At 39.1% G+C, this 27608-nt stretch overlaps 1 protein-coding gene across 1 annotated transcript in view; it reads left to right on the top strand.

Moving 5' to 3' along the window:
* Positions 1–27608, top strand: part of lypd6 (LY6/PLAUR domain containing 6) — a 34832-nt gene extending 7224 nt beyond the window's left edge. The window contains exons 2-5 of the mRNA XM_084724417.1: positions 19222–19379; positions 23763–23861; positions 25050–25180; positions 26709–27608. Of these exons, the coding sequence (XP_084580543.1) occupies positions 19262–19379; positions 23763–23861; positions 25050–25180; positions 26709–26879 (519 nt within the window). The 5' untranslated portion in view covers positions 19222–19261 and the 3' untranslated portion in view covers positions 26880–27608. The remainder of the gene's footprint in view (positions 1–19221; positions 19380–23762; positions 23862–25049; positions 25181–26708) is intronic.

The following is a 27608-nucleotide window of genomic DNA, read 5'->3' as shown; positions in this document are numbered from 1 at the left end:
GTGTGATGGATGATGTCTGGAGCTGTGACAGTGACAGGACTGAGAAATGGACCGTGGCCTGTGAAGGAAACTCTATTCACCCTCATTAGACACTTTCCATTATGAATGGGGGGGTGGGGGCACTGCGGGCTGTGGGACGGAGGGCACCCAGGTGTGTGATGAAATGATGAAGAAAAAAATGTGATGTACAGGCCAGTCTTCTCAGGATAACACAGAGGAATGGACACTGACAGGATGCTGGTGTGATATTCTCCCAGAATGCTTGTTTCATCATCGTCGGTCCTCATTAGCTGCTCTGAGCATCAGTGTTGGGGGAAGGATTGATTTTCCTCTGAACCAGCAGTGGACGATTATTTTTCATGGGGGTCCACATGAGAAACTGATCAGGCTGCAGTGGGCCAGACACAAATACATGATATAAGGTTCTAATAATGGCCAAATCTCTAATAATGGAATGGTCAGACATGTTCTAAACAGCACACACCAGCATGTTGATGTCTGTGAGCTAACAGCTAACTAACACAGTCATGCGTTTCTATTTTTGGTCACCTTTTCTGTACTGAACAGAGAAGGGAAAAAAATCTGCACACCAAAATGTCACGATAATAAATATCTTGAACAGGAGCTTTTTTGGTGTGCAGATTTGTTCCCTCTCTGTTCAGGTATTTTTAAGATCCAGCACCCAACACACTGGACTCAGGGGTGTGTCTTTTTTCACTTTTTTTTTTTTTTAATCTTTTCTGTGTTGCCTTATGATAAATTGTAGATTAACTATAATTATCCATGTTGGCATGGTCAAATTTCAAGTTTGACAGTGTACAATGCATGTAAACAACATGGATGTATGGCATTGAGTGAATAAAGTTACAGTTTAATACAAAAGATACAGTTGATTATCATTACCAGTGAACACAGCACTGACCCTTTCAGGTCCATTAACAGTTTATTGGTAAGAAAAATGACAATTGAGTGTCTTTGTTAGATTTTAATTAGAATATTTCCAAGAGCTCTTGATGGCCTTGTGGTCCACACAGAACCTTTCACTGGTCAGGATCTGGTCCCTGGGCCGAATTTAGACCAGGTCTGCTCTGAACAGTCTCTGTAGTGACCAGTGTGACGGTGCATGTATCTGTGTTTGAGTACAGTTAGCTTGATTTAAAGGGACAGTGTGCCAGATTTCGGTAGGAAGGAATGTAGTTCTTTATTTATCGCTGTGGGGAAATTTCAGTCTCACAGCAGCAGAGATATGAGGGGATAGAAAAGAAAGGATAGTAAATTATATTTTATAATTTGTTAATTATATAATACAATAAAAATAAATAAGCAAATGAATATAATAATAATAATAATAATAATAATAATAATAATAATAATAATAATAATAATAATAATGATAATAATAATAATGTGTCAATGATAATAACAATATTTGTACTAGCGTGAGAACAAGGTACACCAATAAGCATAGTAAAATATACAGTAAACTATTATAAGTGTAAGCAGTAAAAGTGTAGAACACTGCAGACGGTGCAGTAGACAGTATGCATCAACAAAAAATGTGCAAAAACAGTGCACACATATAATAAGCAGTGCAAAAACAGTCCACATGTAGATTATGTACATTTATGGGGATTTATTGGCAGGATATGGCAGAAATAAATAAATAATATTCCTAAGTATATTTTCATTAGTGCATCACCTGAAAATAAGAGTCACTTAGAATGAGTCCTTTATATCTACAGAGAGGCCACCATGATTCTACAGGGGCCACCATGATTCTACAGGGGCCCAGAGCAAACAAACCAAACACCGGCTCTAAATATGGTCTTTTGTGTTTTATTAAGTTCTCCAACACACTTGGAAGAGGAGGATGAGGCAAGGTGTTTGCAATCAGTCTGCAAGCTGAATACATAATGGACACCGAGAAACTACATATATACAGGATGTATATAACTGTACACACACACACACACACACACACACACACATTACTGTTTTTATTCAGTAGTTCATTGACTTTTACTAAAGACTTTTACTAAAGAGAGTGGTGAGTGTTTCTGTACTGACTGTCAACAGGTAGACGTGGAGGAAGTACTAAGTTTGTATAAAAAGCACAGTGTTTCCCCTACCATTCTTTTAGGGAGTCGACTCACTTCCCCTCTGAGACCCCCGCCCCCTTGAAAGACACAAAATATTGTATTTCATATTGTGAATTCCTCTTGTTCAGACGTTCTTTGCTCTGAGACTTTTATTTTGAAATGTTATTTTCAAACTAAGCACTATTTTGGGCAGTGGTGACATCTCACCATCTGTGTCCAACCCATGATGTCCCTGCTTTCTCCTCTTTGAACAAGCAAGTGTTGTAACACTCACCTCATGTGTCTGCAGGAGAGCAGAGAGAAAGGATATTCTGAAAGTCTTGTGACTGTGACTTTGTGTTCAGCTTCCTTCAGGTATTTCACCTGTATTTTACATTCATGTTCGCTTTTAGCTGCATAGGTCATGTCATAGTCTTTTATTGAATAATGCCTGCTTAAAAGGATCATTCCAGTTTATTATTACTTTGTTCATACTGTGATCTTTTCACTTTTGTCCATAACTTTTATCAGTAAACATTATACTCATCAAGTGACATTATAACGAAATCCAGTACAGCAAGTAACACGAGCAGACAACGGACAAAATGACATGTTCTCAACCAGGCTGTCAAATCAAAAATTGCTGATAAACTTAACATATCATACTTAATATTATACTTGTGTCAGGAGAAAACAATAACGTACATTTTTTTTTCTCACTGCCGTCACTAAGCAACATGTAACATACATTACAGCAGGATGGTGGTTTACCACAGCTGCCTTAATAATTATAATGATGTTTTATTGGACTTTATTGAAGCATACTGTCATTAGCGTAGCAAAGCTACATTAAGGAATGTACAAGTGAGGGAGAGTAAGCAGCGGGCGAGTGACCATGTTGCTCACAGCAGAGCAGAAACGTAAACTTCACACTGCAGCTTCTCAAGACCAAGAAAAGTCTCGTCTGTTGTTTCCCAACTGCCGGTTAGCCCTGAAGTAAGCTGTGCTGGAAGGACTAATGCTAAAGCATCTTAGGCTCTTGTGTAATCATCTCTCTTTGTAATCAGCCTTGAAGTGGTGTGTCTTCTTGGAGACGTGGTAAAATAAATCTGTGATAAATCCAACACCTTATTTATTTACTCATCTATTTTCCCACGTTGAAAACAGTTGTTATTGTTAGCATGTTGTTAGAGGCCCACTGGCAATCCCAAGATGCCCTGGGTTGAGTCTGTTGACCAATCAAAGGCTGTGTTCCAGAGGTTGTGAACCAGTCAGAGGTTGTGTTCCTGACTTGTGTGTGACAGCACTGATCCATCAATGTTCAGTTAATAGATCGATCTCAACATGAGATTGACCCTTCAAAATAAAATTTGTAGTGATGACCGGACGGATAATGTGACCACGGTAATCCAGTAATCATAACAGCCCTACTTGCTGCTGCTACCGTCTTGACAGAGCTCTCCGGTGCTTTCACTTGTGTGTGTTGTCATATGTTGGTACAGGGTAGTTGTACTGCTGTCATAATCCATTTCCAATTTGCAGAGATCATGGAGAACCACACTGTTGTGCCTTTGACTAAAATAGTCCCTCACTTTAGATGATCCTGGTCAACTTCTTTTAGCAGCAGCTCGTTCTTTAGGAGAATTATGCTTTGACCAGGCGCATCAAGGAATCTAATGTGATTCTACTAAGGCTTAATTAAGCTTAGTCCATCAATAATACAGATATGCAGGTGTACGTAGCATTTCAAACTATTAGATCAATGGAAATTGATATAAACGTGTATACTGTACATAATAAATTATATAAGAATCTCTGACATTGATGATGATGGACAGCAGCAGCTGCTACTGTGTGCATGTAACATATAAGAGAAGGACAGATTATTCAGTGTTAACTCTGTATGAGTAGATGTATGTGAGGTGTCCACACTGCAGGACATATGTTCCTCCATGTCATACAGTGTGGATCCTGTGGTCAGCCTTCTGTCATTGCATGTCAGGATTAAACGCTTCATTTACACTCCTGATGCATCCAGAAAATCACATTTTCTTACTGTGGAGTTGAGGTTGAATTCTGCTCATTGTGCAAAGGAGATTTAGTTGACCTACAGACACAGAATTAAAATTCATATTTTTCCTGAAGGAGTTCAACTATTGATCAGTTTCAATATTTTCATTTTTCAATGCTGACCAACAGTTCATACAAAGAAAAGCACCAAACAATCACAAAAACAAACAAAAAAGTAAGAAAAGTAAGCAATACAACCAGGTAACTTTACAACATGTAGTGTACATACTTATTTTGTTAATAATAATGATAATAATAATAACTGTACTTATATAGCACCTTTTGAAAAGTGCTTTGACACACAAAGCAAAAGAGCAGGAGACCCAGGAGGCACTGTGACATCACAACCAAAACCAAAACAAGTCAAACTGAAATGAGACAGAATCTGAAGTTGACATAGACACTAAAACATAGTAAAAAGAAGACAACAAGTAAACATGGGATAAGAATGAATAGAAATGAAAACATGTCAATAAGAATAAATAAAAACAAAGGCATAAGAATGCCACATGATGTTGTCTGGTCAACATTGGTATGGATCGGTTGTAACTTGTCAATTGTGAATAGCAGCAAAATTCTTCTGTGTTTTTAAACCCACATCTGAACAAGAGTGTACAAAATCAGGATTACATGCAGTTGGTGCCAAAACAGAAGACTGACTCATTATCCCAGAAAGCCTGTGTACGTGGTTCCAGGTATTTCTAACACATAAGATTTTTCACCCCCTGTAGTGACATGCATTATTAATGACTGGCATGTCTGAAAGAACTAACTCACATCATAGTCTCCCAACCAAGGAGTGAAGAGTTAGTGTTATTTTTGATCCATTCTGTAATGTATCTAATTTGTGAATCCCAGTGATAGTACATTATATCTACATCTACATCTACATCTACACATCTGTAATTCATCCATTAATTCATTCTTTTCTTTAAATGATGACAAGAAGTAGCAGCATAAGCTTTTTGCATTTATTTGCACAAGCTTTGGTGAATTCATCTTTGTGCAAGATCTGCATATCTGCACGTATCCTCACGCTGTTTTACAGTATTCTAGCAACCTCTTGTGTGTTAGCATTCAGCGGAGGTCTTCAGGCTGCACGACTCTGACTGTCAGAAGGCAGCGAGGCCGATTTCTCTACAAATCTCTGGAGAGCTCTGCTTTGATGATCTTCTTTGAAGTTCAGCACTTTACAACATGAATAATTCATGTTTTAGTCATAGTAGTAGTAGTCATAGTGGAGCACTGAAACAACATTCAGATTTATTTGTGAATGGCGGTAAAAATATTAGGAATCATCTCTTTTTCCTTCAGTGTGACTTCTTCCTGCAGTAATAATGCAGTTGTGTCTTTCTGACACGCCAACATTTAACAAGAATGAATGTCATAATTCATTCTTGTTTTCAGGTTTGATTTCAGCTGAAGGCTGCAGTCTTTATTTCCTGAATGTGAATTAATCAGGTTCCATGCTCAGGAGGGATTGTGCAGGTCAAAGGCTTTAAGCTTTATGCAGCGTGTCTAATTGTACCTGTTTTATGTTGGACTTGGTTTGCTGGAAGAAAGTGGACCCACAGCTTTGATCTTTGGAGGGGGAGTGAGTTCTGGAGGTTAAGATTTACAGCTGCCAGCAAAGGTGTTTGTCTGTCTGCAGGAGGTGACGGGTTGCAGGGGTTAACTGGAGAAAAGCTTCAGATCTGAAGTTTTTAACAGATATCTTTGTTTAACACTAGAACAGTGAAGGTGGTCATTTTGACTTTCTCACTCTGAGTAATTCTAGATGAATCTAAAATTTGAATCGGATCACAGATTCAAATTATCCTACAGAAAAATACTGCTGCTGCTGGTAGTTCTGAAATTGTGACACTGCACTATCAAACAGTGGTGGAAAGAGTACTGGAAATCTGTACTCTAAATACAAGAAAACTAATTATCGATTAATCATAAATAATTTGTAAGATACAAAACAGGTTCTGTTTTGTTTTGTCATTTTTTCTCATTTCAAGTTTAAGTTTCTTTATTTACCAACCAGCTCCACCAGACAAAATAATGTCAAATGAAGTGCAGCTACTGACATTTACAGACTATTGATTAAATAACCCTAGCTTTTTAATTTGTGAAATTCTTGAATTCTCGATGGTGATTAATCAATGAATGATTGATCATTAACATCATTACTCCAAACCTATATCTTTGTTTGTTTTCTTTGGCCTGTTTGTGATCAGATGACCTTACCGGCCATAAAAATGCAGATGAAATGTTTGGATATTGAGTCAAATTGTACTCAGTACACAATTCTAATTTTAAAAGTAACTAAGTAGATTACAAGGTGTAATGCATACGTAAGTACTCGACGTGAGCCTGTGAAACGTGTTAAATACAGCCTGATCCCGTCGGGTTTGGTCACAGATCCCAAGCTCTACTTCACAAATATATTTTGTAAAGATGCTTTATCACATGTGGAAACACGTGTCTGTGGTTGAGACATTCCTCACATTAAGAAATGTCCATAACACAAAGTCGTCAGTCTAAAGCAGAACGGTCTGACTGATATGAGAGGCAGTCATGTGACAGTCAGTGTCGCATGACTGTGATAAAAATTCTAATGTCAAGGTTCACTACTCAGCTTCTTCAGCAGGCAGATCTGGGTCTTCAGCAGCTGTTGAGAACCACAAGAACTGCGATTGTTAAATATTGACTGCTTATGTGTTTTCCCAGTGCTGGTAGACACAGCTGATTGTGAAGACAACATCACACACGGGCGGTGTGTTTCTAACCTGTCGACATGGGCATTGAAATGAAAAGCAAGACATTGTGTGACGTGCACATGCTGTTCAGGTAGGCAGTGTGTCCCAAGCATCTGGCTCTTTAGCTGCTAAATGCTCCAGTGTGTTCACCAGCTGTGTGTTGTGCTGCTGAGCAGGTAGAGTATGGAGAGTTTGTAGAGCTTCTTCTCTTAAAGCAGAACTATGAGAGTGAACCAGAACAGTACGGTTCAGCAGAACAGCTGAACAATGAACTGAAACTCTTTATGAATTTAATGAGCTGATAATTTTTACTGGTTCATCAGTCACTGAGTCATCTGATCCATGTTAATACACGCTGAAACTATTGATTAGAGGTGATTTGATTTTTTTGTATATGCATAGCTCATTAGAGACATGCTTGAAAAGTATGACTGCAATTAAAGATTATTTCCATAGTCAATTAGTCTGTCAGTTATTTTCTTGATTATTGATTTGTTTGGTCTAAAACATTTCAGAAAATTGTGAAAAATGTCATTTTTTTCCAAAGCTCAAGATGACATCCTCAAATGTCTAATTTTGTCCACAAGCCAAAGATATTTACTGTCATAGAGGAGTAAAAAAAAAACCAAACAAACAGACAAAAAAATGTTCACATTTGAAAAGCTAGAATCGGGGAGTTTTGCTTTTTCTCATAAAAAATTACTCAAACCGATTAATCAATTATCAAAGTACTTGGCAATTAATTTAATCATGGATTAATAAATTAATATATAATTAATCTTTGCAATGAACCATTCAGGGCCTGTTATAATCCTCATCAGTAAATTCCAGGAAGAGTTCATTGTTCATGTTCAGTGCATAAATGAACTGTCCATTTTTTACTGGTGTTTCCTATATTTTCTTTATGGTTGATTTTTTTAAATTGAATATTGAAAATAAACGTTAAAACTTTATAAATGAGAAATAAATTCATTTAGGCTGAGTTAACAGACCTTCTCATTCTTTCTCTTATTAGGAAAATGATGCAGGACATTTTAGCCTAAACGAGACAATATAAGGTGGAATTGATTGTTCTTTCCTTTCATCAGTAAAACAATACACACTTTTTAATACTTTATAAAAAACTGTAATGCAGATATAAATCTTCAATTTGCAGAATTTCTTCCACAGTCTTTTATTTATTTGGGGACCCAAACAAAATCTCCTGTGACCTACCCGACTGTTCGATAATGAGTTTTGATTTGTTTTCTTTAGTTTCTGCTTTCCTCGCTGTTGCCGATCGCTCAGAAAACTCTTCTGCTCAGATGGCTGCCTAATAGGAAAAGTGTGAGAAGCACCGGTTCAGTCCCTGATCTGTTTTTCACCTCCATCTCATCCCAGAAACAAAAACACAACTGAACACCAGCCAGCCACTTAAACCCCAGCCAGCCTTTTTAACCGAGTCTCGTGTTCATCACCGTCCACGTCTCCGTGCTTGGTCATGTCCCGCCCTGCAGCTGTCACAGAACTGCTTTATCCCCTCACACAGCCCTCCCATGGCTGTACAGCAGGAAAAACACATGTCCCACACAGCCTTCAAAGGGCTCTGAGTGAACATCCTCTGCTTCTCATGCAGGCTCTCAGACCCCTCGCTGCTAAGCCATGCGTGAGAGCTGGTATGTGCCTACAGCAGCCCACAGGTGTCCTCTTAAAGCAAATGAGCCACTGCTTTACTGTGTGCTGGAGGAATGTGGAAACTGCACAGTGATGAAGGACACAGACAGACATGTCTCTGACAGTAAGCCAGCATTAACCTGCTGTCCTGCTACTAGAGAAAGAAATGTTTTATTGTTTGCTTCAGTCAGCTTATTGCCAAGTGTAGTTATTCTAATAAAAACTTCCCTCCATCTGTTATGTGTGAAGTTATTCTTCAGAAGTTCACAGTCCATTAAAATAAAGACTATTAAAAAGGATTTAAAGGACAAATCTCTAATATATTCACTGTAATAAATCATGAAATGACCACGATGTGTAATCAGAGATCCAGGAAACTTGTTAAGTTGAAATACTCCCTCACAGCCAGTCTTCCTGTAAAATTTGCTTTCTGGACTAGAATAACTATTTGTGCATGTTTCACATTAATCAGAGTTCAAATTAATGCAGACTTTTTGCCAAATGAGTAAGTGTTTGTTTACGAGCTGTTAGAAATCATTAATAATCTTGCAGAAGGAGTAGATGTTTATAACGGTTAAACTGAGCAAAATGTTAATGGAGTTTATCAGGCAGTGAGACAGACAGTCACTGAACTCATCAAGTCCAGAGTGTGTTATTTCAGAGCAGTGGGTTTTTGTTTTCAGGATAACAGACTGAACTTTACATTGACAGAAACTTGACAGTTATAAACAGCTGATCAACTTACAGTGCAGGACTTACAGTCTATGGCTCCAAATCATTATTTGGACTGTTGTACTCACTTTGCACACACAATGGCTACATATTGCTCCTTTAACAAAATTAATTCATAGAAATTCTAAAAGCATAATTTTGCATTGAGTTCTTAGGTGAATGTCGTCTGTCTTTTCGTCATTTTTTCATAATTGTTTGGACATAACTTGAACTATAAATGTGAAAAAGAACAAAATACATTTTGACACAAAATCCATCTACAGGATGACAGTCCTGCAGGAGGTTTCTGCAGTTGTTCCTTGTGTTGGTAGATTTTCTCATTCCGTCTTCTGTTATGTATGTTACCCAGGTGATTGACTCTTTCTTAAGTCCCGCCCCTTTTTGCTCTGTGCTCCAAAAACAGTTGAGCAGGTTTGGTACCCAGTGAAACCTCACTCAACTTTCTCCTTTCCTGTTTCCTCTGCTTAGATATTCTAAAATGCTACATTTCTTCATCTTCTATTTAGCATAGTCATAGCAGAGTCATTTTTGGTAGGACATGATTTATTTCAATTCTTCTAAAAGGTAGTAAGTGAACCTTTAGTTCTGAATATTGTCAGAAATGTAATGCTCTTTTTTTATTTGAGTCTAGAAAGGCCCCACTGAGGAAGCTGGTTGTATGTGCTGTAGGTACTTTGTAGTATGCATGTGGACTGTGGACAGGAGAGCAGCCGTTCCTCTCTACTGCACCATGTGGGGCAGCTAGTGGATCAGCTGTAGTCAACTACAACAGGATGCGATTTACAGCACAGGTATCTGATGCTGTGGGACGGCTGAAGAGAGTTTTTAGAGTCTGAGAGGAGAATCAGTTGTGCCAGCTGTGTGACCTGTGCCATCAGCTTTTCAATCCAACACGCACACTGTCTATAAGAGGAGAGAGGGAGGAGACACAGACAGGCATCCCATTGATGTGGACACACAGCTCTGGTTTCAGTGATACAGGTGTCCTGACGCTGGACTATAGGACCAGATGGATACTGTCTATAGCATTTTGTCTTGTGCTAATACTCATTTATCACCAGAATGTGGTTTAAATAGTCTTAAAAGTAAATACATGAAAATAAAGGAGTTTGACATACAGTAATAGAGTATTTTATTATTAAGCACCATTCCAGAGGTTTCTGCAAGTTTTAGCCCTTTAACTCCAATGAGTCTCTAAACAATGTTGCTGCATTTTAGACGAATTGAAGTATTTTTCCTTCATTGTTGCAGGCATGTGTCTGCATTCATCACCATGCATTATAACGCTTATTGCTTAAGGTGTTTTCTACTATTTTATAATAATAATTTAATCAATCCATAACTTTATATTTGTCTTCAGTGAGACAGTTGGTTGTGTGTGTGGGATACACACATTTTGCATACATAAAACACAAGGCACATAAATACAACAGTAGGGCCATGAAAACATAGATACACAGTAAAACTGCTGGGGTTTAGGAAGGAGATGGCAGAGTTTGTGACGGAGGGTTTGTATCTATTGGTTCTAGCCCGTGGATTTAATAATTACTGAATAAATCTGCGAAAAATCTGTTATTTCTTTGAGGTGATTCAGTGCACATCTCAAATCAATCCATGACCATGCAACAATAATATAATATTCACAAAAATCCATACAAATATGTATTAAAATTAAAATAAACAACATGAATATGAAAACTGTCAGCAAAAATGTTTAGTGTAAATGGTGTGACATTCTGATGCTGAAATTCTGATGCAAAAACATCAGTATGGTCCTTTAATTGGTTACAGTGTGAAATTAATACAACACTGCAGTGACGTTAGATCTGTGTGTGTCATTCAACAATCAGGACTGTAGAACAGTCCTTTCCTACATGTGTATGAATTCTTTCCATTGCTAACACACATTGTTCTGCAAGCAGAATTCTCAAAACACATCCTGCTTGTGGCTCGCACAACACATTTCATCCATTACAACCTTAAACTCAACAGCCCTGTAAACATACTGGATTACACATCAGCCACTATCAGATATTTGCATGTTTACTATGAGAAAAAGTTTGTAGATTTAGAGAGATGTGTGCATGGTTTGGAAAACCATGTCAGTGCAAAACAAAGATGGGGTTGTATTAGTGTTAGGAGGAAAATCAACACAGAAATAAGATTTGGATTGGTGCTTCTGTTTAGTATATCACAAATCAGTAACGGGCATTAATAATGACTGCACAGGACAGGAGATCAGTTAGCCTTTGCCCTGGCTCAGTTTTAACAAATAAACACCACTTTTATGATTAAGAGTGCATAAAAACTTTTTACTTGTATACCTCATACAACTCTGCATCAGATCATTTGAAGTCTCCCTTTCAGCTCATGATAATGGGGATATTACTGTATCACTGTGTGTGTAGTCTTTGTGTGCAAATGTGTTTGGGTGTTGTGTCTTGTAATCCCCCATGGCACCAGGGCAGATAAAGTTAGTCCTCTGAAGGAATGTAGGAGGGTGACTAATTCCAAACATATGTGGGTGTCAAACAATCAGCCAATAAACAGCAGTCCAGTACCAGTGAACGACTGGATCTGTAACAGCAGGTGTCTATGCAGAGCAATCCTGCTTTTGTGTAATATCTAATGTTGGGTCTTTTTTGTTGAGGATTGTGTATTTAACATAAAATCCCACTGCTATGCACTGTCAGCAGTCAGTTTGAAAAAGGAAACCTGTAAATCCAATCAGACTCTGTCATCAGGGTGCAGCACTGTGAGAAGAAGTGAAAAGCCAACCAAGATGTGGGATTCTTTATTCTAGTGGAGGAAACCAGCTTTATTGGTCACAGTGAAACCTCATAAAAGCTTTTGCTTTGTGTGATCTTCCCATAGTGCTGCAGAGTGCTCAGGACGCCTCGCTGGGAGGAACTGTGATAGTTTGATGGTCATTGGTTACTTGTGTGCAGTGAGTCATGTTAACTCAAGGAACAGGGGAAGAGTTTGTACTGTGCTTTGTTCAGTAATATTTCACTTCATTATACATCTGCTTTGGATGCACTGAGTTTATGGAGGATAAATTCTGCTGCTCAAGGAGATTCAGGTGGAGTTAAGGCTTTTTTATTGACCACATAGTTATATTTCCATCCTAATAGAGTGCCTAAGTCACTCCCCTGCTGGTGAGCCCCATGGGACCTTCATTCAGAAAAAATATTAGTGTAGTCTCTAGTAAGAGACAAATTATTTGTTGATTCCAATTGAGCTGTGTCACAAATTACACATATGTTGTTGTAGGTTTGTCGTAGTGTATTTTTGAGTGAAACTGCTCAGTGACCCACAATATACAACACCAAACTTGCTCCTTGTAATCTTATCTTAGCTGAACCTGTAAGACCCATTGTTGTGTGACTACATCCTGGTACAAAAACATATAAGCATCATGGCTTTAGTGGCTAATGTTAGCCATGATGTCACTTACATGACTTTTGGGTGTGTAGTCTTTCTAATTAAGTATCTTCACAGTCTGATACTTCAACAGTTTTATGACAAAATTTGACTGTCTTGATTTGAAAAATTATTTTTAATCGACAAACATCATATGTGTGATTTGTGGCATGATTCAAACAGGTTGCTCCCGATGGTCAGGCCAGAGCCCTGTGTTGTAACTTAGTGCTGTGAATGTGTGAAACTTGAAAAATGTAACAATGCAGCGATTGACTGGCCAGAGACTGGAACCACTGTGACAGTCAGCATCACTCTGTACCAGTCATAGTCGCGCACATGTGCCGCACAATTGTCACATCATGCATGCAGTGACACAGACAAAGAGCACAGAGACAAAGAGGTTCGTGTATTCTGTCAATTCTAGTTCTTAGAAAGACTGAAAACTGGAATCAGCAGGTCAGACCCTTAAAAAAGTGGAATTGGCCCAGAAAATTGCAACTGGTGCATCTCTATATAAATGTCGCCATTTAGTGTTTAAAATCATATCTGTTCTTGGACACATTATCGCCATTATACAAACCCCTGTGAAGAAAGGAGCACACACTGCCACCCTGACACTGACAAGCATAAACTTTAGCTTGACAGTGAGGTGTGGACTATCATAAACTGTGCCCACGGGAGCATGTTGCCCATTCACAGTTGAGCCATATACGAGGAAAACCAAGTCAACACACAAAAACACATAAAAACAGGAAACAAACAGTTTTACTGGCGCTGACATCCCCATTAAAAGCAGTGGAAAGTGGAAAATTCCCTTCAAGTGTGCAGATTTGTACATTTCAATACACAGAAAACTACTTACAGTTGTCCCGACGGAAACAAGTATCAGACATGAGATTTACAATACAAAGACAAGATGACTGATGGTGTGTGTGGATACTCGCAGGAGTCCCCGTCTGAACGCCTGCCAGCTGGGGAAAGTGATCTGCAGGCCTGAGCAACTTTATATTTTGGGCTGCGCAACAACCTGTGAATAGTGTATCCTCTCATCTAGTGGGGTGTGGGGGTGGATGCTGGGGGATGCAAATGACCTGTCCATGTGACTCTGAGAACTGGTCTGACCAGATTCACAATGATGAGATACCACAGTGAGCCTTTTCCACCTGTGAACAATGGAGTGTAGATAATTAATTGTGAGAGTGGATGAGAGCTGAAACACAGATTACACACACTGTAGGACACTCAGCTCACTACAGATTATTTGGCCAACATTCAGGCTGTATTGAAAAGCACCAGAAATCTACACAGGACGCAGATTTTTTTTTTTGTCCATTAACAAATCCAACAATAACACCAAAGCATGTAAGTAAGTGTGACACCCGTAACCAAAGGGCCCAGCCTCATCATTGGGCTAAAAGTGGCAGAACAGTACGGGACAATGTGTGGAAGTACAACAATCCACCCCTCCTGTTGTTTGCTGACGGTGCTGCCATCCCAGAACACTACACATTCAGTACTGATCTGCCTAATCCAGACTCCGCTCCACATAAACTCCTCTTTTTTAATCCTCAGCTCAGCTTGCTTTAAAGGAAGTCGCTCAGTAACATTGCCACGTTTCCATGTGGGTCAAGCAATGCTGTAAACAGAGCCTGTATCCAGGCAACATGACGGCACAGTTAAAAGCGCTGGTGACATTTTTTGCTGATTCACACAAACAGAAGTGAATGTATTCTACACAAGAAAGCCTATTTTTTTATGGTGGAAAGCGGAGGATGAGTTGAGAAGAAGCTGTTCTGTAGTCAGCAGATACTTCTGTATCTCCTGCCTGATGGCAGCAGGTGAACAGGCTGTGAGCTGGTGTTGTCTTTTAATGTCCTCTGGACTGTGCAGGCTCCTCCCTGATAGCACTAATGATCAGTAGATGGTACCAGTGATTTTCTGCTCAGTCTTTTCTCCTGTCCTGGGCTGTGCACATCCCACGATGCCAGTTTTTAACGGTTCCAGTCAGGATGCTTTCAATTGCTCCTCTAGAACTTCTGCACAAGAATTTTGCCTTCTTAAGTTTCCTTAAGAAAAACATCTGTTTCTGAGTCTTCTCCTTCCTCTACTTCTACCAGGGTGGAGATGTGTGATGTCCATGACAGGTTCTCTGTGATGTTGATTCCCAGTGACCTAAAACTGTTTACCTGCTCCACCTCTGGTCTGTTGATGTAGACAGGGGTGTTTGCCTCCTTTCTCAGAAAGTCAACAATCAGCTCCTTGGTTTTGGTACGTTGTTTTCTTTGCACCACTCTGCAAGCATGTTGATTTCCTCAATCATGAAGTCTTGTTGTCTTTCAAATCTGGTCGATGATGATTGTGTCATCTGCGAACTTCGCAACAGAGTTCTCTCCATGATGTGGAGCCAGTCTGAGATTTACTTTACTGTCTCTATCAGCGTCCTCGTCTGTCTCTTCACCTTTACCATGATGCTGTAGAGGCTGCCAAACCCAAGTCTGTTGCCCACTAGCCCGGTCCAAACGCTCCCAGGCTGCATTCCCTGCTGGGTCCCCAGTAGGGCTGGGTATTGTTTAAAAGAATTTCAAAACCAGTATCAATACCCTTAACGTGATACCAGTACCAATGAAGTACTTCATTCAATACCTTTTTAGAAAGTACTTCTTTATGACGAGCACTTGGGGTGACTGGGGTGCTGTGAGCAAAGCCATATAAATACTTACCTTCAAAGGTACTGAGTACTGATATTCAACCCTAGTCCCTACTGCCCCGGGTCTAAAAACCTCCTACTTATGACGGTCTAAAGCTTCTGTGCTGGTGGTGTAAACTCTCCCTCTGTGCTCCAGGCTCCTAGTCTGAACTGGACAGACTCAGCTAACTGTACAGCTAATTGAGCTATCTGAGTAATCTGAGCTAACTAGCTAACAGAAGCTACAGTTAGCAGCTATTAGCAGTTACTGTAGCAACAAGTCCAGCTGTCTGTTTGTCAGGAAACTCCAGAGAGTTGAAGCAGAGCAGCCGTAGAACATGGAGGGAAAACCTGAAATCCTTCTCTGAATATGATTCAGTTCAAGTCACTGACGTAGCAGGTGGTGTGTTGGTGGTGGTCTGATGTCCAAGACACATTGTGCACGTGTTCCAACAGTGTGGCTTCATAGTAAGAGTTCAGGGATTAGACTGACCTGCCTGCAGCCCAGACCTGTCTCCCATTGAAAATGTGAGGTGCATTATGAAGCATAAAATGCGACGGAGACCCCAAACTGTTGATACAAGTTACACATGAAGCAAGAATGGAAAAGAATTTCACTGTAAAACACTTAGTGTCCTCAGCAGATGTTTACTGAGTGTTGTAAAAAGAAAGAAAAGATGATGTATCATGATGTTATCATGCTCCTGTCATGCTTCCAACATTTTTGGAAGATATTGCAGGCATCAGTTACAGAATGAGTTGAACAAAAGTTGAACATATATATAATCGAGATAATTTATTTGTCATTTACAACACAGGGTTACACAATGCAATGTAAGTTGTAGCTCATTCACACTCATAGAACCCACGCACATACAAATGTTTCTATTTAAAGGAGAATAGACTAAAATAAAATAAAGCTCATTTGTGATAGTTCTTGGAATAACAACATTTCAGTTCTGTCTGCTATTGTTGAGCTCAGCTCCTGACAGCACATTGTGTCAGTCAGTCTGTCAGTCAGTTCATAAGTGTCCCTGTGTCCTGGTCTCTCAGTGAATACATGTGATAAGGATCTCAGGGAGGAAACTCGATGCAGTGCAGCAGGACTGCAGAGCGCCGGCTGCTTTGTGCAGAGGTCAAAAGGTAACATGTTACAAGAGGCTGTAACTCTGCAGCCTGTGGGTTTGTTGCTGTTTTTGTGTCTGATCCCTTTTCACCACAACCGGATTTCGGCATCAACTTTCGTGACATTATGTTAGCTCTGACCCACAGCGTGTCGCGTCAGCATGGGGCCAAAAAAACAAAAAAGAAAAAGAAAAAATGCCTGAAGAGAGTATAAGCAAAAGAAGAGATGGTCAAGCACAGATTAAAGGGGCACAGGGTTCTTCTACCTGCCTTATAACTTGCTTTATTTCCTGCTTTGTTAGTTTTAGTCTTGTGGGAAAGTCACTACAGTTTACTTCAGTTAAATTTCACCATATTTTTTCTGCTCAGCCACTATGTGCTCCAGATTCAGCAGGTCAGTTTTGATGTAAATTGGCCAAATAGTGGCAGTGTCGCAATTTGTGTAATATTTGATGACAGAGGACTCCTGTTATAAATACTTACTCCAAATGACATAAATTCAAGTGTGTAGGATGCATTAAAGAACTGATATTTCAATTTTGGTGAAAGGTCATTTGAAACAAAACTCAGATTTCACTAAAAAATTGATGGTGGAGTCCCTCACTGTCTGCTCAAGTTGTTCTACATACACCTTGTGTTTTGCACTTGCAATTTAAAACTTGTGCACTTTATCTATCTGCATTTTAGCTTTTATGCTGTGGTTTCTGTTTTTTACCTGCATAAACTGTCCCTTGTGTGTCACATATACTTAAGAATGTAATAATCTGGACACATGAAGTTATCTATGCATGTGCACTTTAGAACTGAACACTGTAGAAGTAACTTATGCACAAACACTTTGATTAGTGCAGCACTATTTGTGCACTTTATTTCTGAGCTGGGTTGTTTGTTGGACTCATCCATACATGGCTTTTTCATTTGTTTCTCTTTTTCCTTTTCTCCTGTTTTTTATGTACTGTTTTGCTTTTTTTGTCTTATATGCTGTCTATGTGATATACTATTTCTTTTTCATGTTTTTAGTGCTCTTGCACCCCCATTTCTAATGTAGTACATACTGCAAATGTCAAATAAATTGATTCTGATAGTGACTCTATAGCTTGTGTTAACTTTAAACTAAGAATCTTTCTTGTCGTTCTCTCTCTCTGGTATTTTTCAAGTAATAAGACTGGTGGGTTTTTATTTAAAGAAATACAAAGATATCTACGATTCTCTAATGTAATTTTCCCAGAAGTCATTTATGACTTTACATGACCAAAAGTATGTGACTGTGCTGTCTGCTCGCCACATTCTTTATACTCACTTTGAATTTGTGGTATCTTAAAATATTAATAATTTTTTTTATAATATTGATATGCATTTCTTCGTCAAAAAAAAAACAGTGAATTCACACAACAGAGTAATATCAGTCTGATCAAGACATTAACAAAGATAAAAGGCAATAAGTAAAAGAATAATAATAATAATAATAATAATAATAATAATAATAATAGAAGTAATACTGAGCTGGTAGCCTTTCTCAGTGATGTTTACTTCTCCATACACACTCCTCATGTGGAGTCAGCTGACTGTGTTCTAATCTAAATATTAGCCCGGCAGCTTCAGAGATGAATGTGTTGGTCTGACTGTGTGTGGGACTTGTGTGGAATATTTAGATAGCTCTTTGTGAGCGGCTCATTGAGTTAGCTCATTGATAATGAGCCTGTCCACATTTCAGCAGGGTCTTCAATGCATCTGGCTGTGCTGGAGAAAAGGCCACAAAGGACTGGAGTCAAGGAGTTGACAAATGTTCAGATGGCTCCATTTTTTTCTTCCATGTCAGAGCAGTATGTTGTCTATGGGACAAGTGCTCCCGTGTATCCCGGCTGTTGAATGAGCCAATGTTCACAGTGGGCCCAGTGTGGCCCTGCTTTACCTGCAGGCTGATAGATGAAACTGGTCTCAATCACAGCTCTGTTGGCTCCTGTTTCTATTCTGGGCTTTTCCCGGGGCGACCATCCTTCTCCTCTCTGGAGTAAACAAGGACGAAGCTAGCTCCCACCATGGGAACGTCTTCATTCTTTGATTAATCGTTAGATTATTATTTCAATATATAATAAAGGCCTACACTGACAAGACAACATGAGCAGTCGCACCACTGTGTGCTGGCTTGAAGTCATTAGCTCCGTCTCAGTTTAACACTAACTAACTAACTAACTAACTAGTCATAAATATCGTTGGGAGGCCTTACATGAGTCTCAGCATCTCCTCAGTGTCCATACATAGTTGCAATCAGTCGGCATGAATAATAATTTTCGTCCATGAGCTCAAGAAAAAAATGACATCAAAATAAAAAATTTAAATCAATAATAATAGTAAAACAATGCCAAAAAAATCATTAAAAAAAACCCCACAAGTTGTAACACTTTCACTTAGCTCACATCAATTAGAAAAAAGTAATAAGAAGTTATTGGGGACTTTTTAGTTAAAAAATACACAGGCTGCCACTGACTTCCATTCACTTCAGAATAAAACTTCCAAGTACTTCTCAATATCTAACAGTATTATACAGATAAGGTGGAGGAGGCAGGAGGCTGACACTATTCTGTATCTTATATCGTCAACTAATCCAAACTTCTATTTAAAGGTTGTATGCAATAACATTTCACTACATTCAGTCTACATTCATTCACACTGCAGTCATAACTTACAGATGTGTGTTTTGATGTTCCAGGTATCAGAAAGCTGCATGTGTGACAGCAGAGTAAGCAGTAATGGAGCCCTGGCCTGCAGCGGCCTGGGTCCTACTGCTGACCGTCATCCTGGATCCTCTGAAAAGTGCAAACAGCAGAGACTTCACTGAACAGGACATCATATACCTCCACCCCTCAAGTAAGCGTCCACTTTCAAACAGCACACAGCATTACAGTGTGGAAGTTTTCTCAGGTGGCGTCTGTCTCAGTTTGTCCTCCCTCACTACTGTGTGTGTGTGTGTGTGTGTGTGTGTGTGCTCAGACTCAGAGCTGCTCGACATGTTCAGGACGAGGTGCGTTTGTTTCTTCTCTACTGAGGATGAGCAGGAGAAACATGCAGCTGCACAGTGACAGGTCCCCACTGAGCTGAGTCATTCTGCTTCAGCCCTCTGCTCATTAAAACTGTGCATTCAAAAACACACATGGATTAATGTGAGAACACACACTGTACTGTGCTGTTCTGTCGAGGATTAGGGCCATGTGAAAACAATAACAACAGTAACAATAACCAATGGCAACTCAATATCACTGCCAGTATGACGTTTAATGTAACTACCATTAATACGTTTTCTATTTAGCTTACTTATGTACTTAACTTATCTTACTTCTGTTGTTATTCTATGAAGCACTGTTCATTGTTCGTTGCTGTTGCATCTATTCATTATATTCTTCATACTTGAATTTATGTGTATTTCACTTATTTGACACTCTATTGTTGTCATTCATATTTTGGAACAATCTGGCACAATAATTTCCTTTGTGATTTATAAAATTAAATAATCTTATCTAATCAGAAAAAAATACCAGTTAATTACCACTAAAATTGGGTTTTCTTATATTTATTTCATACCTCAGTCAATATTGCAACAATATTGTAGGGATGACTATTGGTGTTTTAACCCCATGAGATTTTTGATAAATAATCATCAGTAATGTGGAGATAATAACTAAATGGGTAAAGACAAATAAGAGAACAGTCTATTGAGTTTATAAAGTTATATCAATTTACTGTAATTCAGCCTTTAAAACCAGGAAAAGACAACACTTATTACATATCACGATATAACGATATTCAAAATCTAAGATGTTATCTGGTTTCACACCACAGTATGATATAATATCAATATACAGTATGACAAATATATAACACATATGATGTGAGACACAGTAGAATTGTCATGTCAGCAGGAACATTTTTCTTATTTCTTCCTTTCATCTGTGTCCTAATTTAGTGTTAAAACCTCACACCATCTGTCCCTGACTGCAGACCTGTGCTCCCTCCATTTGCTGAGCTGTTGTTGTTATAGTTCACTGTGATTGGCTCAGCTTGACCTTTTACCCCTGTGAGGTCACACGGGTTTGTGACATGGTTTGATTGGTTAAAAGCTTTGTAGTTTCATGAGCATGAAAGGTCTTTTTGACCTTGGAAATTATAGTTGGGCAAAATGATCTGTCTGTTAGAGAGGAGTAAAGAAACCAGAAAATATTCACATTTAAGAAGCTGAAATCACAGAATTTTGACTTTTTTCATTAAAAAACTGAGTAATCGATTATCAAAATAGTTAGTGATTGATTTAATTTAATATAATGTATTTTTCTATATGAACTCATATAATGGAGACATTTTAGAGTTGAGTATGAAGATGTAAGAAGAGCAGTGTAATGTTGGACTGACAGGACAGCATCATGTCAGTCCTGTAGTTGTGTATGGATACTGTAGATTCAGACAGCATACATGTGTCACCCTGGCACATGTGACTACTGTATCTGGGCTGCTACTTGCTCACACATGTTGTTTTGGAGTGAGGCTGCGGCCAGATATCCTGGGAGGTCATGGAAGGCTTGTGGTGTGACCACGGAGAAATCAAAGCTGATTGGCAGGCTTTGTTTGGCTGAATGAAGTTTTGTCTGACCTGTAGACCTTCAGCTGTCACGTTGGGGGAGGCGGTGTATAGAGGAGGGGGCCCTATCAGATTGATGCCATGCTGCCAAATTGGAAAGCAAACAGTGCTGTGTTTGATCCCAGCAGATGGTCTGCAAGGAGATTCTCCTTCCTCTGATCAGACTGAAACAAGCAGGTTGGACTAAAAAGAGCAGAATGCTGCCAAATGCATGTTAGATGAAGATCACTATCATATGAAATGATCTTTGTGTAGCCGGTAGTCACAACTAAATATTTAGTGATTGTGATCTAGAAACACTGTGATGAACGCTCTGTAAGCAGCACATACAGTGCACTTCTCACCAGAGTTGTCTCATTTGCCTTCCAACTTATATTTATGCCCTGATAATTATTTAAAAGATGCATTGAAAGTAAAAATCTACTCATAGCTTTAAGTTTAAAGTAGCACATTTTGGCTGCACATTATTTGACTGCTGCATTGTGTTTGCAGTCCATTTTCCAGAGGTGGGAGTAAATCACACATGTACAAGTCAAAAGCAAGTCCCAAGTCACTGTGGTGAGAATCTTTTAAGTCAAGTCCCTGCTATAAGTCAGGCAAGTCAATTCAAGTCATACTAAAATTGTGATGATTTAAAGTGACATTTTTTTCAGTTGAAGGACAGTAGAGCTGCAATGATTAATCCATGAATTAATTATAAATCAATTCTTGAATCAATGGCCAACTATTTTGATGATCAGTTTATCAGTTTGACTATTTTTTTTAAGGAATAAAAATTCTAAATTCTTTGAGTATCTTTGGGTTGTGGGCAAAACATGACATTTCAGGACATAAATCTTGGGCTTTGGGAAATACATTTCTAAACACTTTCCACAATTTTCAGACATTTGGGCCAAATAACTAATCAATTATTCAAGAAAATAAGCATCAGATTAATCAACAATGATCAAATAATCAACAGTTGCAGCCTGCTTACACCATATCAATATTATTTATATTTTTGTTGCATTGAATCTAAATGTTAGTATTTTGATTGTGCTTTGGCCTCTGCTAGTCTGCTCAGAAAATAAAATATTTAATAAAAAAAAGTCATGTCCATTCAATGCATCTGTCTCTAGTCTAAGTCAAGTTTCAAGTCATGAATACCAAGTCAAGTCGAGTCTTTAATCCAGTCCCCCACCTCTGCCATTTTCATTTACCCTAAACTGCCAATCTACCCACTGTCAGATGTTGGCTGTAGTCAGACTGTGTGGGCGTCTGCAAGCTCACCTGCTGAGGTCGAACTCTCGGGTCACACTGTGTCACTGTGTGTACCTTTGTGTGATGGTTACCTCGCTGCCTGCTGTCCGCACAGCAGTGTGCAGAAGAGTTTTGAAGAGAAGAAAAGAGCTCTAATCAGAAAGCAGTCCAATTAGTGTGCTGGAAAAATCTTTCCTTGACCTACTTCTTCTTCTTACATATCTTACAGATATAGACACTACACACTGTGGTGATAGTTTTCATGTCTGTATGACTGTCAACAGATCATTTTCACTGTGTATTTATGTGCCAATTGGACCACCTTTTCATGACTGTATTGGCTGAGCGAGGTCAACATCACATATGTATGTATGTGTATATATATATATATATATATATCTATGTGTGTGTGTGTGTGTGTGTGTGTGTGTGTGTGTGTGTGTATGTATATATAAATATATATATGTCAGACACCAACAAGGCCTCTAAATAGTCCAGACTCAACCCAAGGCTTCATGGGTGTGCTAGTGGACAGCTGACCACCATGCTAACAGCTTTTATGACAGAAAAATTGATTTTTAATCACAGAAGACATTCAGTGTTGGATTTATCATTTTGGGTTTATTTTACAAAGTTTCCAAATGACACTGCAGTTCAAGGCTGGATTATACACTGATCAGGCATAACATTATGACCACTGACAGGTGGAGTGAATAACTGATTATCTCTTCATCATGGCTCCTGTTAGTGGGTGGGATATATTAGGCAGCAAGTGAACATTTTGGCTGTGGCCTCTTTCAGCAGGATAATGTGCCGTGCCACAAAGTAAAAATGGTTCAAGAATGGTTTGAGGAGCACAACAACAAGTTTGAGGTGTTGACTGGGCCTCCAGATTCCCCAGATCTCAATCCAATCAACCATCTGTGGGATGTGCTGGACAAACAAGTCAGATCCATGGAGGCCCCACCTCACAACTTACAGGACTTAAAGGATCTGCTGCTAACATCTTGGTGCCAGATACCACAGAACACCTTCAGGGGTCTAGTGGAGTCCATGCCTCGATGGGTCAGGACTGTTTTGGCAGCAAAAGGGGGACCAACACAATATTAGGCAGGTGGTCATAATGTTTTGTCTGATCAGTGTAAATGATCTGAAAGGACTATGATTGCGCTGCAGATCCAGTTTGAAGCAAGCAGCCTCACCAAAATATTAAATCTCATGTGTATGATGCACCATAGATTGTATATTAAACAGGATTACAAACTATTTAATATACAGTCTTTGGCTCCAACTCACTATTTGGACTGCTGTACTCATTTTTGAACATGCAATAGCTACACATTGCTCCTTTAAGTGGATGTTATGATGTTGTCTTTTCTCAGCCACTCCATTTCCTGGAGGATTCAAGTGCTTCACCTGTGAGGACGCACAAGACAACTTTGAGTGCAACCGATGGGCACCAGATGTGTACTGTCCACACGGTAAGTTTCCAGTGGAAACATTCACACTATAATTCCTGCACCACATCATTTTATCTTGGGTTTAAAGGTACACTGTGGAGTACACACTTCTCATCACTACTGCAAAGGGCTCTGCATGGAGTGCAGAGGATGCATCTGTTTTTTTTCTTTCAGTCTATCAAGTGTTGAAGGGTACACAAAAGATCTGGGTCATTAGTCTTTTCTTTAAGACTGAGAGGGACTCTGCACAGGGCCGTTTCCAGCTTTTTGGGGGCCCTATGCAAAATGTTGTGTGGGCGTCCCTTTTAAGGTGGTCTGGGGCATGTACCTAAAATTTATATTCATCAATCTGATGCACTTTAAGAGGAAAACAGGGTAGAACATAAAATCTCTTTAAACACATATTTTCTCAAATTCAAATCAAACATTTACAATTTAACCTACAGAATATGCTAATAATTAGGAAACACTGGGGCACCCCAACATTAAGAAACTTTACAGGATTTACAGAATCTGCTATGTGCAGTATATGCACAGAAATGAGACAAATGCTGCATTTTCCTTAAAGTGTTTATGTTAGGAAATGGCCCTGACTCTGCAGACTGAACAGAGTTTGAATCTCGTTCCACCACTAGAGAACTACAAAAGTAAAGAGTCTAGCTAGTGACTTAGGCCGCTGTTGTAGTGGTTGAATCAGGCTTCTTTCATTGGCAGAGCGTAGTGAGCAGGAGGGAGTGCAGGGAACAGTTTTAGTTGCTGTTTTGTAGACGAGTGTTGGGGCTTTAAGTGTGAACAGCAACTGGAAGCCAGCGGAGCGTTCAGAACAACGGGGTGACGTGTGCTGTTTTAGGCTGGTTGAAATCCAGACATTGCAGTTCAGAGCTGTACTGTCAGTACAGGAAGTAGCCAAAATCACTCTGTCTGTCTCGATCACTGCTGGACAGATCAGTGGCTGAGTGTATACTGGACTCAGGCTTAATTAGAAAAACCTGAGACGGAGCGCTCAACGAGAGCCTTTTGGAATGTGTAAAATTATTGGTATTTCCCCCAGGCGATAGTGATTTTCCTCATTTCCATGCTTTTTACGCGTTACATGGTGAAGGCAACACAGCTGAAACTTGACAAGTGGCTTTCATGAAAAGTGTTTACCATCACAGGTGTTGTGGTTATTTCTGCCAATATCTGTACTTGAATTAACATATCTTTTAGAGGCCAAATACTGCTACACACGCCACACGATGGATGTGCGAGGGGACAGCGTGTCAGTGACCAAACGCTGTGTGGCCCTGGAGGACTGTCTGTCTACAGGATGCACTGAAAGAAATCATGAAGGAGGCAAGGTGAGTAGTGCAAAGTGTACTGGCAAAGAATATGTGTGAGATCTCTGCCTCAAACCCAAACACCCTGGAGTAGAAGTCCATTGATCTCAAGTTATCAATTACTTGTTGAAATGATGGAAATGAAGATCAAAGTCCAAGATGACGTCCTCAAATGTCTTGTTTTGTCCACAACTTAAAGATATTCAGTTTACTGTCAGAGAGGAGCAAAGAAACCAGAAAATATTCACATTTAAGGAGCTGAAATCAGAAAATTTGGACTATTTATTAAAAAAATATTCAAAGTAATTAACTGATTATTTAAAATAGATGCAGATTAATTTAACAGACAATTTATAATAGATTAATCAATCAAGCTCTAGGTGTTTTATGTTTGTTGTTAGGTTCATTAATTTGTTCAGCTGTTCCTTCCTTTGTTGTGCACACCTTATTGATTGATTGATTTAAAGAGAAAAAAATATTTATTTCCACCCAGTGAAGCATTTTTGGAGTCCATGATAATGAATTAACAGCTGTGTGTGCAGTGTCCATGGTAGGATATGGTTCTTTATTTCAAATTTGTAATTCTACTAATAATCCCTATTTGTACTAAATGTATCTGTAATCTGATTATGTCTTTTTTTATCTGTAACTGTAATGTTTGTATCCATATTACATAATCCCATTACATGTAATCTGTTACTCTCCAAGCCTGGTCTCTCAAATCTTCACTTTGTTCAGCACTGTAATATAAAAGAAACTATTGAATGTACCATTCAAAGGTATAATGTAATCGGTGACAGTTTGTTACACAGAACAGAAGGATTCTCACATGATTTCATGATCTCATAAATCCAGCTGCCTTAGGTAACTCCTCTTCTTACATCATATAGTTCATTGATCTGATTGGTTGAAGTTAGCCAGTGTTAGATATTATAGACAGATGGTTCATCTAATTATCTGCATAGTGTTTTTTGAAAGTGCCTGCCCTTTTCCAAACAAGTTTCTGAGGACGACTTCCCATATGGCTCTGTGTAACAAACCATCTGCTGTGTCAGGTTAGGGTCCAATAGTATAAAAGATTAGCTGCGGACAAGTTCCAGCCCCATTGGTCACACACATGCACACACACATGCTCACACACATGCACACACACATGCACACAGACACAACCCATCACATGATCTTGCACCTGGCAGAGATAATAAATCTCAATTTGTACTTAACAACCGAACCACATGCATAACTGTACTCATAAGACCGCAAAGCTTTTACTGGGAAGACAAGCTGTGCACATGAGCAGAGCTGCTGATCATTTTACCTGCTCAAGACCTAAAGTGTCATGTAAATGCTAAGTGAGCAAGAGAAGCAGCAAGAAAATGGAATTTTGTGAATCTGTTTTTTCCATTCAAAATGGTTTTGATTAATGGGCTCACCATGTTCACTTGCTCCATAGTTCAGACACAAGCAGCCAAGTTTCTCTGCTATTTTAGCATTGCAGCAGTGTCCTGTGGGACTGAACTCTGTTTCTGATGTGTCTCTTCCTGTCCAGGTGTGCACGGCCTGCTGTGAGGGAAACATCTGTAACTTGGCGACGCCCAGGAACGAAACGGACGCCATCTTTACCACCAGCTCACCGCTTAGCAGCACTGTGGGACTTTCACAAAGCCACATGCTAACTTCACTCACCGTCATTTCCTTCATCATCTCAAGCACTGTTTGAGGACACAGTCGGGTCCATCGAGGTGGACTGAAAGGTGAAAGGTCTTCTGACCAGTGGACAACATGACTTCTACTCTCTACTACCACTACACCTGAGGTGGAACAAGCCTGCAACTAAAGACATTATCACATACATTATTACATTATCAAAAGAATGAGTGTTTGCATTGAGTGATGCATTGACTTTTAAACAACACTGTATTATCACTGTTTGTGATAAACCTCAAAAACGACTCTATAATCTCACATAACTCTGTTCAGTCTGAGGCTACATTTTGTGTTAAATGAAATAAGGTTCATCAAAAGCTGAATAATTACATGCATAGTTGTAAAAGTTGTCACATAAGGAGAAAATGTGTTTTTTGTCCTGTAAAACATTTTGATTAGATTTTTTCAAATTTAATTTTCTCATCGAACATTGTGCTGCTATACAGCACGCCAACCTGCAGAGCAGCAGCTGCACACAGTCATGTGTCAAGAGTCACATCAGAGAACCTCGACAACTAAAATATGTGATTTATCCAAGAGGAAATAATGGTTACAAGATAATTTAATCAACCCTTTAAGTACTTAAGAGCATCCTTTTGACTTTTTTATGTGTCTGTCATGTCCCTGCACACATCCACAGCATGAAGAAGCAGGCTGGACTTAAAGGGCTGGAAAAATCAAAAATACAGATGCAGATTATCATCCAATAACACATGCAGTATTCAAGGTATTCTACCTACAA

Source organism: Lutjanus erythropterus, chromosome 8 (genome assembly GCF_056507025.1).
Source record: "Lutjanus erythropterus isolate fLutEry1 chromosome 8, fLutEry1.hap2, whole genome shotgun sequence".
NCBI classification, from domain to species: domain Eukaryota; kingdom Metazoa; phylum Chordata; class Actinopteri; order Lutjaniformes; family Lutjanidae; genus Lutjanus; species Lutjanus erythropterus.
Note: the sequence above shows the minus strand (reverse complement) of the source record. Positions and strands in the feature narration are given on the sequence as shown.